The following is a 14,496-nucleotide window of genomic DNA, read 5'->3' as shown; positions in this document are numbered from 1 at the left end:
TGTTGTTCACGATGTCTTATTCTGAAACTCTGGAACAGGCGCTGTCTACCGTGAAACAGCAGGCGGTGTTGATGCAGCGATGCTTGCAACAAAGGAGGTTGATGGACGCGCTAAGACACACTTCAATCATGTTGACCGAGTTGCGAAATCCAGAGCTATATCCAAAGCCATACTACGAGTTATACATTTTGATCTTTGATTCGTTGTCGATTTTGTCGACGTATTTGGTGGAGAATCACCCTAAGCATCATCATCTGGCTGATCTGTACGAGCTGGTGCAGTATGCGGGGAATGTTGTTCCCAGGTTGTACCTGATGATTACCGTGGGAAGCAGCTATCTGAAGTGTGCGGAATCTCCGAGCGAGGAGATCCTGAAAGATATGATCGAGATGTGTCGGGGGGTCCAGAACCCGATTCGCGGCCTCTTCTTGCGATACTATCTATCTCAGAGGACTAAGCAGTTGCTACCTCAGGGGGCGGTAGACTTCAATGTCAACTTTATTGTTACGAACTTTATCGAGATGAATAAATTGTGGGTCAGGCTACAGCACCAGGGTCCGCTGCGGGAGAGAGAACAGCGAACCAAGGAGAGGAGAGAGTTGCAGATACTTATTGGGTCCCAATTGGTGCGGTTATCGCAGATCGTGGATGACAACCTGTCTTTGTACAAGGAGCAGATACTGCCTGTGATGTTGGAGCAAGTGATACAGTGCAGAGATGCGGTCTCCCAGGAATATCTTCTCGATGCGATTTGTCAAGTTTTTCCCGACGAATTCCACCTGGCCACTTTAGACGCGCTGTTGGAGGCCACAACGCGCTTAAATCCTGAGGTGTCCATGAATAAGATCGTTTTGACGTTGATCGACAGGTTGAACGGGTATAAGGATAGAACGGAACAGGAAGGAACAAAGAATGGAGGCGCAAGTCTGAGGGATCTCAATCTTTTCCAAAATTTTTGGAATTATCTCTCTAATTTGAATGAGGAGAGACCTGATCTGCCTTTGCAGCATTTCATCCCTCTGATTGAAAGTGTAATGACTCTCTCTTTGCAATGGTATCCACAAAATCTTCAAAATTTGGACGCTCTTTACAGATTCACAGCCCAAAAATGTCAAGATTACGGGAAAGAAGTTCCGGCGAACGCAGAATACCTTTTCCAAAACTTGCTGACGTTGCAAAATAATGCGGCCCTCTCGAAGCTTGATGCAAATTTTTATTATAAGCTGATAACTCAATGTGCGTCTTACCGTGATTTGTTGGGTTTGCAGAACGTTTTGCCACAGAAAAGCATATTGAACAGCATATTAGAGGTCCTTTTGCAACATACTCCGTTGCCAGGCGGAGAGAGCGCCGCTGAAAACCAGTCCGATGCTTCGTCAGTCGAACGTGGATTTACTGTTGCCACCAAGGTAGACTTGGATAACTTGTTAAGCATTTTCGAACCGCTCATTAAAGCGTCTTCACCGGATATACTACCAGATAGGAAGGCGGTTAATAAAGCGCTCGCCAACGATGATGTTGCGGACGAAGACGAGAACTCCTGGATTCTGGATCTGACACAAGAAAATCTCGCCAAATTATCTCATATAATTATGAGGTCGGTATCTCAATCTGGTGATCCCATCGAAAACATCCAGCTCGAAGTAGAGATATTACTTTCTCTCAGGAATTGGCTTTACAAAGGAGGTAAGAACATCAAATATACATATCCCGCTATAATAACGAATTTTTGGAAGTTGATAAGAAAATGCCATCTGTTAAGGAATCGTGACTCGCAAAACGAAAAACAATATAGCGAGTTTGTGAAACAGTTTTTCAAGTACGTCTCTCGCTCTATTAATGACTTATACAACGTTTGTGGCAGTCCCCTAGCTGATGCGCTTTATAAATTGAATATCCAGAGCGCGTCACTAGCAGATCAATTGTCTTTGGGAGAGATTGCGTATGATTTCCTTTCACAGGCATTCACCCTTTTCGAAGAGTCCCTCAGCGATTCGAGAACTCAATTCCAAGCGCTTGTATACATGGCCCAATCCCTTCAAAAGACCAGGTCCCTGCATGAAGAATCCTACTATGAGCTGCTTATTGTCAGATGCACGTTGCATGGATCTAAACTGCTAAAGAAACAAGATCAATGTCGCGCCGTATACCTGTGTTCCCACCTGTGGTGGGCGACGGAGATTGCGCTCATAGGGGAGGAAGAAGGTGTCACTAGTGACTTTTACCGAGAAGGAAAAAGAGTTTTGGAGTGCTTGCAGCGTTCACTGAGAGTTGCCGATTCGACAATGGATAACGTCCAAAGCAGCGAACTAATGATTGAGATTCTTAACAGATGTCTCTACTATTTCATTCACGGTGATGAACGGGAGACACATATCAGTGTCAAGTATATCAACGGCCTCATAGAACTGATAAGAGCCAACATAAAATCACTCAAGATGGAGGAAACTACATCCTCGACGATCCAGCTTGCTGAGCACCGGCTCGATGAGCTCCACATCCACAATGCAGAGGGCACGGCGAAAGAAGGCAACAGGTTTGTCATCGGATTGGACGGCTCGTACATCGACGTCCCCACAGGCAACGGCGGCCGCGCCTCCGTGACATCGAAGCTGAACTCAATACACCTCAACGAAATGATACAAATTCCGGTACAGCATTTCAACCGAACATGCGAGTATATTCAGAACCAGAGAGATGTTGACGATAGATTCAAAGTCATAACCCTGGGTGGTTAAATAATCTACAAATAGTACTACAATTCACATTGACCGGCGCAGAAAAGTACCCAGACATAGACCCAGATCTCAAGAGGCATCTCGTATGAATTCGATATAGCCCTGCTGGCTATTGGTTATTGAGAAGTTCATATGATCATTTTAGACGTAACGAACACAGCGGGCAACTTGTCTAAAATTCACTGAAAGAAGGCCCCTTTACCATCAGAAAGCCGCTGATCGATCAATCTGTTCAAGCGAATCGGCGTTGGTTGCTTGATGGAACAAGTTTCTCTTAGATATTTGTCGAGATAAAGTCATTTTGTTGGAATTGACGAAGTTTTGAGGACGAATCAGGCCAAATGGGTTTCTACACAGTATCCAATGTGGAAGACATGCGTATCTGTGTTGTCATGGTTGGATTGCCAGCTAGGGGGAAGTCATTTATCTCGCAGAAGATTGTTCGCTATCTTTCGTGGCTGTCGATAAAAGCAAAGTGTTTTAACGTCGGCACCTACAGACGTAAAGTTGGACCAGCTCATCCCGATGCAGATTTCTTCGATCCTTCTAACAAAGAGGGTTCCCAGGTTAGACAAAATGCTGTTACTGAAGCCGTCAAAGACATGATGGCTTGGTTTAGCGAGGAAAATGGTGTGGTAGCCATTCTGGATGCTACAAACAGTACCAAAGAAAGAAGACGGTGGGTCTTGAAACTCTGCAGGGAGAATGCAATTGAGCCTATGTTTCTGGAAAGTTGGTGCGATGATAAGGAACTTATTTTACGCAACATCAGTGACGTCAAGACTTCTTCCCCGGATTATGAGGGCATCGATCCTGAGGTTGCTACCAAGGACTTCCTCAGACGGATTAGCAACTATGAGAAGGTATACGAGCCGCTTGACAGTGATTGTGATAAGGATTTAACTTTCGTGAAGCTGATCAACGTCGCGCAGGAGGTCATAGTTAATGGCATTCAATCTTATCTGGAGAGCAGAGTTGTTTTTTATGTTATGAATTTGCATATTCGACCCCGATGTATTTGGTTATCGAGACACGGAGAATCCGTTTATAATGTGGAGAAGAAGATAGGAGGCGACTCCTCTCTGTCCCCACGAGGCTTGCAGTATGCGGAAAAGCTGCCGGAGATAGTCAGGAAAAGCGCGGGCGATGTCAACTTGACCGTCTGGACGTCCACGCTCTGTAGAACGCAACAAACTGCGCAACATCTGCCCTACAAGCAGCTCCAGTGGAAGGCATTGGACGAACTAGACGCTGGTGTGTGCGATGGGATGACATACGAGGAAATCGAGGAGAAATACCCAGAAGATTTCAAAGCCCGCGACGATGATAAGTATGAATACAGATACCCGGGAGGTGAATCGTACAGAGATGTCGTGATAAGATTAGAACCGATAATCATGGAGTTAGAACGGCAGGAGAATATCCTGATCGTCACACATCAGGCCGTGCTGCGATGCATATATGCATACTTTATGAACGTCCCGCAGGAAGAGTCGCCATGGATGTCTATTCCGTTACACACCCTAATTAGGCTGGAACCGCGCGCTTATGGCACTGAAGTCACCAGAATAAAGGCCGATATCCCTGCCGTCAGCACTTACAAGGAAAAAGGCACTAGCAAGTTGGGCGAATCAAGCAGCGACGCGACTGCCAAGTTTCGCAATCTTCTAAACGGTGCCCCCCCATCTGCATAAATTCATACATATTACCTACATAGTACTGGTCTAACTAAACGCTTCATATCCTTCGCCTATGTATCTGTGATGCGCTTGATGAGTCAACTCTTCCGCGAAAATGATGACCAGGATGAGATCTTCACAATGACGAGATGTTGAAGAAATATAAGAGCTAGACGAAAGACTCTCGGATGTCCTTCCACTCTGGTTAAACCTCATAGTTCTGTCATCCAACAGCTACTTCAACATGCTGAAGGGCATATTTGGCTCAAGCAAGAAAAAGCCAGGAAAATCAAGCGATAGCAACTCAGAAACTCAGTCAAATGCAGCGGATCATGGCTCAATTCCCGGTGCTATAGCTGAACCTCAAGCTCAAGGTCAAAGGGATGGCTCTGAAAGGGCTCCCTCTACATACGATTTTTCATCTTCAAGGGCGGCGTCTTCTTTAGCTTCTTCGTCCGTCTTCTCCAAGGGTAGACATACTAGTGGCACGGGAGCATCGTCTTCAACTGGAAGTACTTACGGGAGAAAATCTGTTGGTGCTTTAGGCTCCGAGCTAGATGATGTCGGCAAACCTTTGAGGGTCGTGAACTCTGAAAAGTTTAATTACCTGAACCCTGTTTTCGAGGAAGAAGGTCCCAATGAGGGATCTGTACCGGCAGGAGAGAATACTCATGCTACCCAAGGGCTACAGCCGTCACAGGCAAGGCAGAGAAGGGCCGACTCTCTCTCCAGAAACACAAGGTCTTTGGAACTGGTGAAGAATGAACTAAACATTCTGGAGGACAACCTAGTCGGTCTGATGGACGATATTCACCAGAACGTCACTAGCATCTCGAAGGCTGTTATTCAAGCGATCGAATACTTCAAGCAGTTCTTACCTACTGTTAATGTGAAACTTTCATTTAACTTGACCTTCGAAAGGTCGTCGTCTTTGAGAGCGATAACCAAAATATTTTTGCATTTCATGGATAACCTACTCATGTCTGAAGCTTTCGGTAACTCGCGGTCCATCCTGATGAGAAGATATATATACTTTCTGGAAAAGCTTAATATCAGTACTCCAGCGGACTTTGCCTCAGAATCGCAACTTGCACCATGTTTGAACAATTTTTGCATTGATTCTACTTGTACTCTACCGAACCGAGATAATATCAGCAGGATCATAGAGGAGATATCGAAGTCGGATCCCAGCTTGGTGGCTGACCAGGACGGAGCTTTCATGGCTCCTGTTCTCAGAGGGCTTACTCGGAAATCAGCAATTTTGACGGTTATGTTTGGAGTCCCAAATCCCCAACAGGAGCACCAAGAAATCGTGAAGGCATTATATTCAGTGATGCCAGACGTTCATTTCTATTGCGTCAAGGATTATATACAACCGTGTGCCGAAGTTCTCAATACAGTTGCTAAGCCTATGTCAGCAAGCACTCCTTTGGCTGCCCCTCCTAGCACATTCCAATTCTCACCACCATATAGGCTTGCTCCGGACGCTCTCAAGCCTCCGATTTCGATGTCCCTATCATCAGATCAGAGTTCGAAGACAACAGGCACGTTAGGTGGCTATTTGTTTCCTCAGATAGAGAAGGGTTCTAAATTATCTCAATTTGCAGGCGCCTCATTCGCAATCACTTGCTCTCATGTTGTATTGTCGGAGTCCCAGGATTACCCATACGTTTCAATACCATCGAAGGTCTTGCAAACCACTTATAGAAAAACTCTCTCGGAAGAGTCTCACCGTTATCCGGAAGACTCTGTCGAGCATAAGGCATTTCAGGAAGAGATCCGCCGGGTGGATGAAAACATGAAGTGGCAAGAACAAAATAAGTTTGGTCAAGTAGTTTGGGGTGAAAGATCGATCGTGAATCAGAAACTCTCCGATTTTGCAATAATAAAAGTTGGACAGCAATATAAATGTGAGAATTGCTTAGGCATTGGGCTGACCGGCGTACCAGACCCTACGTTGCGATTCCAAAACATGTATGTTAAGGAAAAGATCCTCAAATTGAGACCAGGATTGCAAGTTTTCAAAATTGGTGCTGCCACCAACTACACTTCTGGATCAGTTAACGCTGCGAAGCTTGTCTACTGGGCTGATGGGAAACTGCAGAGCAGTGAATTTGTTGTATCATCCCCCATGCCGTTATTCGCAAGTGCCGGCGACTCCGGCTCCTGGATTCTAACAAAATTAGAGAACAGACTAGGACTTGGGGTAGTAGGTATGTTGCACTCTTACGATGGTGAGCAGAGACAATTTGGCCTGTTTACTCCCATAGGCGACATTTTGGAGCGACTCCATACTGTTACCGGAGTGCTGTGGGATATAGACGCAGCACCTACCTGACGTAGCTGCCAAAAACACATTCCAAGTTCGAATATTTGATGGAATATTTCACGAACGTTTGCAACTGGTCTCAACTTAGGCTCTTGACAACCATTATACCTTGTTTCATAATGCGCTATGTCGGAGATTGTCGCAGAGCGGCGCTACCATCGCCTAATTCTACCTCAAAAATTAGCGAAGGGACTGTTGTGAACAATCTGATATACTAGATGGGGCAATTATATAACCTCAAAGCAGTCGCAGGCCCTTCTCCTCCTACCAAGGTTCATGGAATTTTATTCTTATTCTTGCATTTTGATAATATATATATGTGTGTGTCTGCATTACTCTAAATCGATATCACTTGTGGACCACAAGCCTCAGCAAGATCTCGCCGTGTAGGGAAGGATCGTTAAATGTCCCTGAAGACTCCAACTCAGCCTAATACCGAAAAGAAGGTTCATACTCCACCGAGTATAGGACGCGACCCTGGAAAACCTAAATTATTGAAAAGTTTATCTGGAAAGGTTTTCAAGAGATCCTCGAACTCCGATAGTGATACATTGCCATCTAGCGGGCTGTTTGTGCCAGCCCCAAGTCTTTCTAGTAGGTATCCTCTACCCAAGCCTTTGAATATCCCCCAGCCTTTATCTCCTCCACCGAGTGTCAAGAAAACATGTCAATGGTCGCCTGGCTCTCGGTCCAGTTTTCCGCATACGGCGCAAGGAAATCGAAGCCATGACGTTTTGGAGTCCCCCATTCAGCTTGCTCCCTCCCTCAAGATACAAGCTTTGGAAAAACCACTGGATTCTTTCAATCTTACTACAGCATTTAATTCAGCATATCGGTCGGAGCAAGGGAGAGAGGTTAGTCCGCATGACAATACCATCATCTGGACAGATACCCTCGATGATCCATATCTGGAAGAGGATTCACCGACGTATCTCACGTCTATTTCTCAGAACATCTCTAAAACCAGTGCAAAGGCAGGTCATCGAACGTTCATTGGCCTCCGGTGTTCCATGTGCGATGAGAAAATATGTAATACGCTTTCGGGTGAAAAGATCACGGAACTTACTTGCTCTCACGCAAGTCATTATCAATGTTACCTTGCCACATTAGAATGTCTTCAACCGGCCAAGAGGTATCCGGAGTGCAGGATATGTGGGAAGACTGTGAAACCAAGCGATAAGAGCACCTGGGAAAAAATGGTAACGCATCTTTTGTCAAGAAAAGGCTCTTATGACTGCTCAGAAACCGTTGTTGAACCCCAATTGCTATATTCCAAGCAACCGACAACAGCTTCGCAGCACGCATTCTTTACGCCTGGGGAGCAAATCATTCGCACAGCTGACATCTCATCAAGCGGTTTTCGAACGCCGTATGGGCCCCTCAGGTCAGCTTCTGATGCTTGTTGGAATACCTGTACAGAGTCTTATGATGCGCTATTTCAACATAGTATCTGGCTCGAAGAAACTTTGCTCGGCGACGACGGGCAAGCTGATCCGAAGGGAGATGAAGGACACGACGCAAGTGGCTTGGGGCCGCAGATTGAAGTGCTCGCGGGCCGACGCGATTCAGAATATGGAATCACAGTTAGGGTACCGAAAGAGTCGGGGCGGGAAAGTCATCAGACTCAAGAATGTGATGATTTTGCAAGCCAGAGAGAAGCTCTTAAACAGCGGATCGAGGAATCAGTCAAGGACGAATTGGACAACGATACCCAATTGGGATCATTGGTAATGTTTGATAGAGGCGACTTCTCTACAGATGGAGAGCGATGGAACAAGGATGTTACACTTTATCTGTTCGATCAATTCCTCATCTTGTTCGATCGGCAAGCATTAACTGTTAGTGGTAAGATACCATTGGGACAAATATGCCAGGTTCTTAAGTTGGATGAGTCCACTTTGCTTATCGACCTCAAAAGCCGCACTTTACCTCAAATGTATATGTCGTTTCCACCGAAGGGAATGAAGAACTCACAACTTGAAAAATGGAGGTTCTACTTGGGACATATTGGAAGCGGACCGTCACTGGAAGATATCACAAGGACATGTTGGGATGTCTTGCCCGAGGAACTTGTTGGGGAGCTTAATGCATTCTTTGAGCAGGCGAATGAATCCACTGCTGATGCAGGTTTGGCACTTTCGAAACCTTGGGAGACATTACAGACACATGTGCCCTTGCAGCTCATAGTATGCTTGAGCCTCTCAAACGACTCTGGTATGAAAAATGAAGACTATCAGCATTCAATAATCAAACTTCTGAAGTGTCTGTTAAACGCACTCAACGACGATGATCTTCTCGGCCTAGTGGCGGTCGGAAAAGACGGCAGAGGTAACATTGGTCGGTTTGGAACGTTTTTCGGAACAGTCAACAAGCATTGGCCCTACTGGAATGAAGCTTTCAGCGATCTAGAAGCGTCAAAACATAGGATTTTTGATTCCGCAGACAGTGAACTAGACAAAATGCTTGAAACTTGTCTGCGCCTCGTGAGCACCGCAGAGTCCATGCTAGAACAAGACAAGAGCGCACAGTTCTCAAAACAAGTAATCCTCTTACGAGACGGAACGCCCGCGAAAAACGACCACAAATACGGAAGACTAATCACCGAAGTCCACAATTTCAATCTAATGCAAATCCAATCCATCAACAGTTTAAGTCAGGACGAGCTAACCTCGGTGATAGATATCTTGCATCGGAGTTACCTGAGAAATTTGACAGTAACATATGCCAATGAAAAACTCCTATTCGGCAACATGGCCCCGGGAGCGGAGAAAAAACTACCATTTAAGTTAGATCATGAAAGCATACCGGAATCGTGCGAAATCTCATGGATCGATTCCAGGACTCAAGAAGCTAACGTCGTCACCACACAAGTAACCAATATCTGATAATCTCATATAAATAATTCTCACTGTTTCACATAGCCAAGGTCAATCGATCAGAGAACAATAGGCTCTCTCTCGCTCTCTGAAGTAACGTAACCATCTATGCCTGACATCCTCTTCACCAGTGCCATTTCTTGGCATTCCCAACTAGGTGCATCTCGATCGCAAAATAACCCAAAAGGCGCATTGGCCGGCTTAATCTGGACTACGATCGACCCGATCGGACGCCGTTATCCCGCTTAAGGTCTGCGGACTTTTCTGGGCGACGCGCTCTTTACGGCCGACGCCAAACGACGCAATCTGTAAACATCGTGAAGAATCGATCTAGACGCCAAAGTCGAAGTGGGCTTACCGTCGCGCGCCAGTAAATAATGTGAGAATTAGTGTCGCAGTTGAGCAGGCTAGGAATGTTAACTAAAAACAGAACCATCAACATTGGAAATTTCCGAGCAGGAAGATCAATCGAAATAACAAATTATGACGCTTTTCCGATGTCGTTAAGTATAAATACTAACGACATTGAAGTCGCTTGAAAAGATCTATCGCGTTTCTGTAAAGCTGTTGTTAATTGGCAGTTATTGCGGCAAATACAAAGGGAAAAGCTAATCATTCGCTTACTAGACTTTCCTGCTTTTCAAAAAACCACGTTTGTTGACTGAATTTATATTTTAGAAATGCAATTGAAGAACGTTGCTTTGGTATCAGCCGCTTGTTTGGCTTCCAACGTGTGTGCAGACGGTTACACTCCAGGTCAGGAATGGTCCACTTTGACCCCAACAGCCACGTACAAATGTGGTATCACAGAGTATGCTTCATCTTTCGGTCTCGCAGTGCAGACTATCAGCTCCTCCATGGCTAAAAGAGATGCAGTTTCTCAAATCGGTGATGGTCAGCTACAAGCAACCACTACCGGCGTTTCGCAAATTGGCGATGGTCAGCTACAAGCAACTACCACCGCTGCTCCACAGGCTACCGGTAGTCAAAGCCAACAGTCTCTAAGTGAGGCCACCACAACTCTGTCCCCAAGTTCCGCTGCAGCCTCCAACAGCGCCTGTGCCACTCAGCCTGTCACTTTGGATTCCTCGTCGTGTAAGAATTCTGGTACTTTGACCGTTCAGCTGAAGGGCGGTGTCTTGACCGACGGTAAGGGTAGAATCGGCTCCATTGTTGCAAACAGACAATTCCAGTTCGATGGTCCACCACCACAAGCTGGTGCTATCTACGCCGCGGGCTGGTCCATCACCCCAGGTGGCAATTTGGCATTGGGTGAAAATGACGTCTTCTACCAATGTTTGTCTGGTAACTTCTACAACTTGTACGATCAGTCCATAGGTGAGCAATGTCACCCAATCCATTTAGAATTGGTGAACCTCGTTGACTGTTAGGGTGGGTTTTGCATGGAGGGTTGGATTGGCCATCAGATAGAGTCCGATCCAAACTCAAGGTTTTTTGTAAATGATCTAGGTTTTTAAAATTTTTAGCTTACTTGAAAATTAGTTGTTCATTATAATGCAGGAAGGTTAGTAGATACATATCTATAGTGACTTATAATTTTCTGTCGTGATAGCATATACTAATGTATACAAATTAAGAATCTCAAAGCGTTTTGACTGGAAGAACGAAAATATTAACCAGTAAAGGTTCCGTAGAAAGGTGCGAAGATTTGGAAACATCAAAGAATGCGAAGGAATGGATGCGAATAGGGGACAATCGCGACGAATTGTCCAAGCAATGCAGGTGTCGTTAATTTTCCGACTGTATCACTTAACAGTCGACTAGATTGATGACCTCTAGGTGGACTGGATGACATTGCTCGCCTAGACTTTGGTCGTACAAGTTGTAGAAGTTACCGGACAAACATTGGTAGAAGGTGTCTTCGTCACCGATAGCCAAGTTTCCAGCTGGGGTGATGGACCAGCCGGCGGCGTAGATAGCACCAGCTTGTGGTGGTGGACCATCGAACTGGAATTGTCTGTTTGCAACGATGGAACCGATTCTACCCTTGCCGTCAGTCAAGATACCGCCCTTTAGAGTCATTTGTAAGGTGCCATCGTTCTTGCAAGAGACAGCCTTGACAGCGTTGGAGCTGCTGCTTGAAGAACCAGTGGCTTGGACTTGACCGTCGCTCACCTGAGAAGCGCCGCTGGTAGTGGTGGTAGCTTGGACTTGACCATCGCCAATCTGAGATGCAGCATTGGTAGTAGCGGTAGTAGCTTGAATTTGACCGTCACCGATTTGGGAGACAGCGTTGGTGGTGGCAGTAGTAGCCTGGATCTGGCCATCGCCGATTTGAGAGACTGCTGCAGCAGTAGTAGCGGTGGTAGCTTGAATTTGACCGTCACCAATTTGAGAGACAGCTGCAGCGGTAGTGGCCTGGATTTGGCCATCGCCAATTTGAGAGACGGCTGGGGCAGTAGTAGCTTGAATTTGACCGTCACCGATTTGGGAGACGGCAGCGGCGGTAGTAGTAGCAGTAGTAGCCTGGATTTGACCATCGCCAATTTGCGAGACGGCAGCGGCAGTGGTAGCTTGGATCTGACCGTCACCGATCTGAGATACAGCTGGGGCAGTGGTAGCCTGGATTTGACCATCGCCGATTTGGGAGACGGCAGCGGCGGTAGTAGCAGTAGTAGCTTGAATCTGACCGTCACCGATCTGAGAGACGGCGTCCCTCTTGGCGATGCTAGAAGTTGCGAACGGCTTCACAGCGATTCCAAAGCTCGCGCTGTAATCAGTGATACCGTTGGAGTAGGTGGCAGACGGGGTCAAAGTAGACCATGGCTCGCTAGGAACATAAGCAGCCAAGGCACCAGAGGCCAAAGCAGCAGTTGCTAAAGTTTTCTTGTATTGCATATTATATGAAACGGAGTGGAGCGATTGACTCGATTAAAGTTGTGCCTGGTTTCTTAAGATGAATCAGAAGAACCAACTGCTCTCAATCAAAGCGCTAATCTGAACTCCTTATATACCTAATCCTGGCGGCCTGAGCTAACAGATCCTGATCAGGCATCCCTCCTCTTGCAAACGCTCACACTATTTCTAAAATTAGTGTTCAGTGCGGTGTTCGGGTTCTACCAGCTAACCTTTTCAATTTCATTTCCTAATCAGGTTAAAAGTGAAAAAGATAGAGGCAATAAAATAATTAACGCTGCTGGTCGAAAAAAAAAGATCAAGAGGCAGGTAGCTTGCAATTTCACAGAATATCACCATTGCAGGATCTCATAGCCGGTTAGGTAGCGTTGTGAAACCTTTAAACCTTTTGTGAGTAAGAGACTCTAATAGTCAAAGTCGTAAGTATGGTTTCCAAGATGTTTTACCCAGTCGAATGTCTTATCGATTAAGGATCGACGCATTTCCTACGGCAGACGCGCTGATCGCCGATCTCTCATCCCCTTTTTTTAAGCTTTACGCGATACGACGCGTAAAGCTGAAATTTTTCAGTTCACGTGAAAGCAATTCTTGAAGCCCAGGCGGCGCTACCCTAAAATATCATATTTTACGGATCGAGATCTATTTTTGGCCTTGCGGTTGACCCGCCATCTTTATTACCTAAAGTTCTTTCGCTTGTTCAGTCGGCTGAATACGGGAATCCTTTAATTAACATGCTGGTTGCGGCTGTGTAATCTCCATGGTAACGCGTTAAGAAGGGAACCGAATTTGACAAGCAACCAGCCAAATCGGGAAATGAATCTAGATTGGCTTGAAGATTAGACTGGCAGCCATCTCAGTAAGTTATATTGCAATTGCCAGCCATTGACTTGAGCCATCGAGCTTGGCAAAGCTATATAAAGTGATTAATCTTGGTATCGATTAGATAGTTGCAATTCAACTCCCTTCAGTCTTACAACACTACAACAAAGAAGATTAACAGACTTCCAAGACGAAAATGCAGTACAAGAAGACTCTAGCCGCCACTACTCTAGCTACTGCAGTGATTGGTTCTTATGTTCCAAGCGAGCCATGGTCTACCTTGACCCCATCTGCCACCTATTCCAATGGTATCACTGATTACAGCGCGAACTTTGGGATCGCTGTGAAGCCGTTCGCAACTTCTAGCATCGCCAAGAGGGACGCCGTCTCTCAGATCGGCGATGGTCAGATTCAAGCTACTACTGCTACTAGCGCCGCCGCCGTCTCCCAAATCGGCGATGGTCAGATCCAAGCTACCACTGCCCCAGCCGTCTCTCAGATCGGTGACGGTCAGATCCAAGCTACCACTGCCCCAGCCGTCTCTCAGATCGGTGACGGTCAGATCCAAGCTACTACTGCCCCAGCTGTCTCTCAAATTGGCGATGGCCAAATTCAAGCTACAGGAACCACTACTCTAGCTCCAATTTCTCAAATCGGTGACGGCCAAGTTCAGGCCACTACCACAGGTGCCGCCTCTCAGATCAGCGACGGTCAAGTGCAAGCCACTACTTCTGCTTCGATAAATTACAACAAAGGCAACAGCAGCGATCCAGTCAAGCTGAAATCATGCAAGAACGACGGTACCTTGCAAATGACTCTAAAGGGCGGTATCTTGACTGACGGTAAGGGTAGAATCGGCTCCATCGTTTCAAACAGACAATTCCAGTTCGACGGTCCACCACCACAAGCTGGTGCTATCTACGCCGCCGGCTGGTCCATCACCCCCGCTGGAAACCTGGCTATCGGTGACGAAGACACCTTCTACCAATGTTTGTCCGGTAACTTCTACAACTTGTACGACCAAAGTCTAGGCGAGCAATGTCATCCAGTACACCTAGAGGTCATTGATCTGGTCAACTGTTAATGAATAAAGTGCAACTTGGGGTTTAAGACAATTTTTTCGGGATAGAATGGCATCACTGTATATTATTTCAAGATTCTGCGCTGGGGAAAGCATG

The 14,496-nt window shown here is 46.1% G+C and overlaps 7 protein-coding genes across 7 annotated transcripts; 6 read left to right on the top strand and 1 right to left on the bottom strand.

Moving 5' to 3' along the window:
* Positions 1–11: 11 nt before the first annotated feature.
* VPS35 (retromer subunit VPS35) lies at positions 12–2,738 on the top strand (the record flags this gene model as incomplete). The annotated part of the gene is made up of 1 exon (XM_037282277.1): positions 12–2,738. One exon carries the CDS (start codon positions 12–14, stop codon positions 2,736–2,738), a length of 2,727 nt encoding a protein of 908 aa, XP_037138172.1.
* A 341-nt stretch (positions 2,739–3,079) lies between these two features.
* Positions 3,080–4,432, top strand: FBP26 (fructose-2,6-bisphosphatase; the record flags this gene model as incomplete). The annotated part of the gene is made up of 1 exon (XM_037282276.1): positions 3,080–4,432. One exon carries the CDS (start codon positions 3,080–3,082, stop codon positions 4,430–4,432), a length of 1,353 nt encoding a protein of 450 aa, XP_037138171.1.
* A 229-nt stretch (positions 4,433–4,661) lies between these two features.
* Positions 4,662–6,755, top strand: SSY5 (Ssy5p; the record flags this gene model as incomplete). Its single annotated transcript, XM_037282275.1, has 1 exon — positions 4,662–6,755. The coding sequence occupies one exon, from the start codon at positions 4,662–4,664 to the stop codon at positions 6,753–6,755; it is 2,094 nt and encodes a 697-aa protein (XP_037138170.1).
* Positions 6,756–7,150: 395 nt separating this feature from the next.
* FAR1 (cyclin-dependent protein serine/threonine kinase inhibiting protein FAR1) lies at positions 7,151–9,631 on the top strand (the record flags this gene model as incomplete). Its single annotated transcript, XM_037282274.1, has 1 exon — positions 7,151–9,631. One exon carries the CDS (start codon positions 7,151–7,153, stop codon positions 9,629–9,631), a length of 2,481 nt encoding a protein of 826 aa, XP_037138169.1.
* A 671-nt stretch (positions 9,632–10,302) lies between these two features.
* On the top strand, positions 10,303–11,013 carry HG536_0B03560 (uncharacterized protein; the record flags this gene model as incomplete). Its single annotated transcript, XM_037282273.1, has 1 exon — positions 10,303–11,013. One exon carries the CDS (start codon positions 10,303–10,305, stop codon positions 11,011–11,013), a length of 711 nt encoding a protein of 236 aa, XP_037138168.1.
* Positions 11,014–11,392: 379 nt separating this feature from the next.
* Positions 11,393–12,481, bottom strand: HG536_0B03550 (uncharacterized protein; the record flags this gene model as incomplete). The annotated part of the gene is made up of 1 exon (XM_037282272.1): positions 11,393–12,481. The coding sequence occupies one exon, from the start codon at positions 12,479–12,481 to the stop codon at positions 11,393–11,395; it is 1,089 nt and encodes a 362-aa protein (XP_037138167.1).
* Positions 12,482–13,514: 1,033 nt separating this feature from the next.
* HG536_0B03540 (uncharacterized protein) lies at positions 13,515–14,402 on the top strand (the record flags this gene model as incomplete). The annotated part of the gene is made up of 1 exon (XM_037282271.1): positions 13,515–14,402. The coding sequence occupies one exon, from the start codon at positions 13,515–13,517 to the stop codon at positions 14,400–14,402; it is 888 nt and encodes a 295-aa protein (XP_037138166.1).
* Positions 14,403–14,496: the final 94 nt, after the last annotated feature.

This window comes from Torulaspora globosa, chromosome 2 (assembly GCF_014133895.1).
Source record: "Torulaspora globosa chromosome 2, complete sequence".
NCBI classification, from domain to species: Eukaryota; Fungi; Ascomycota; class Saccharomycetes; order Saccharomycetales; family Saccharomycetaceae; genus Torulaspora; species Torulaspora globosa.
This window is presented reverse-complemented; position numbering and strand designations above follow the sequence as displayed.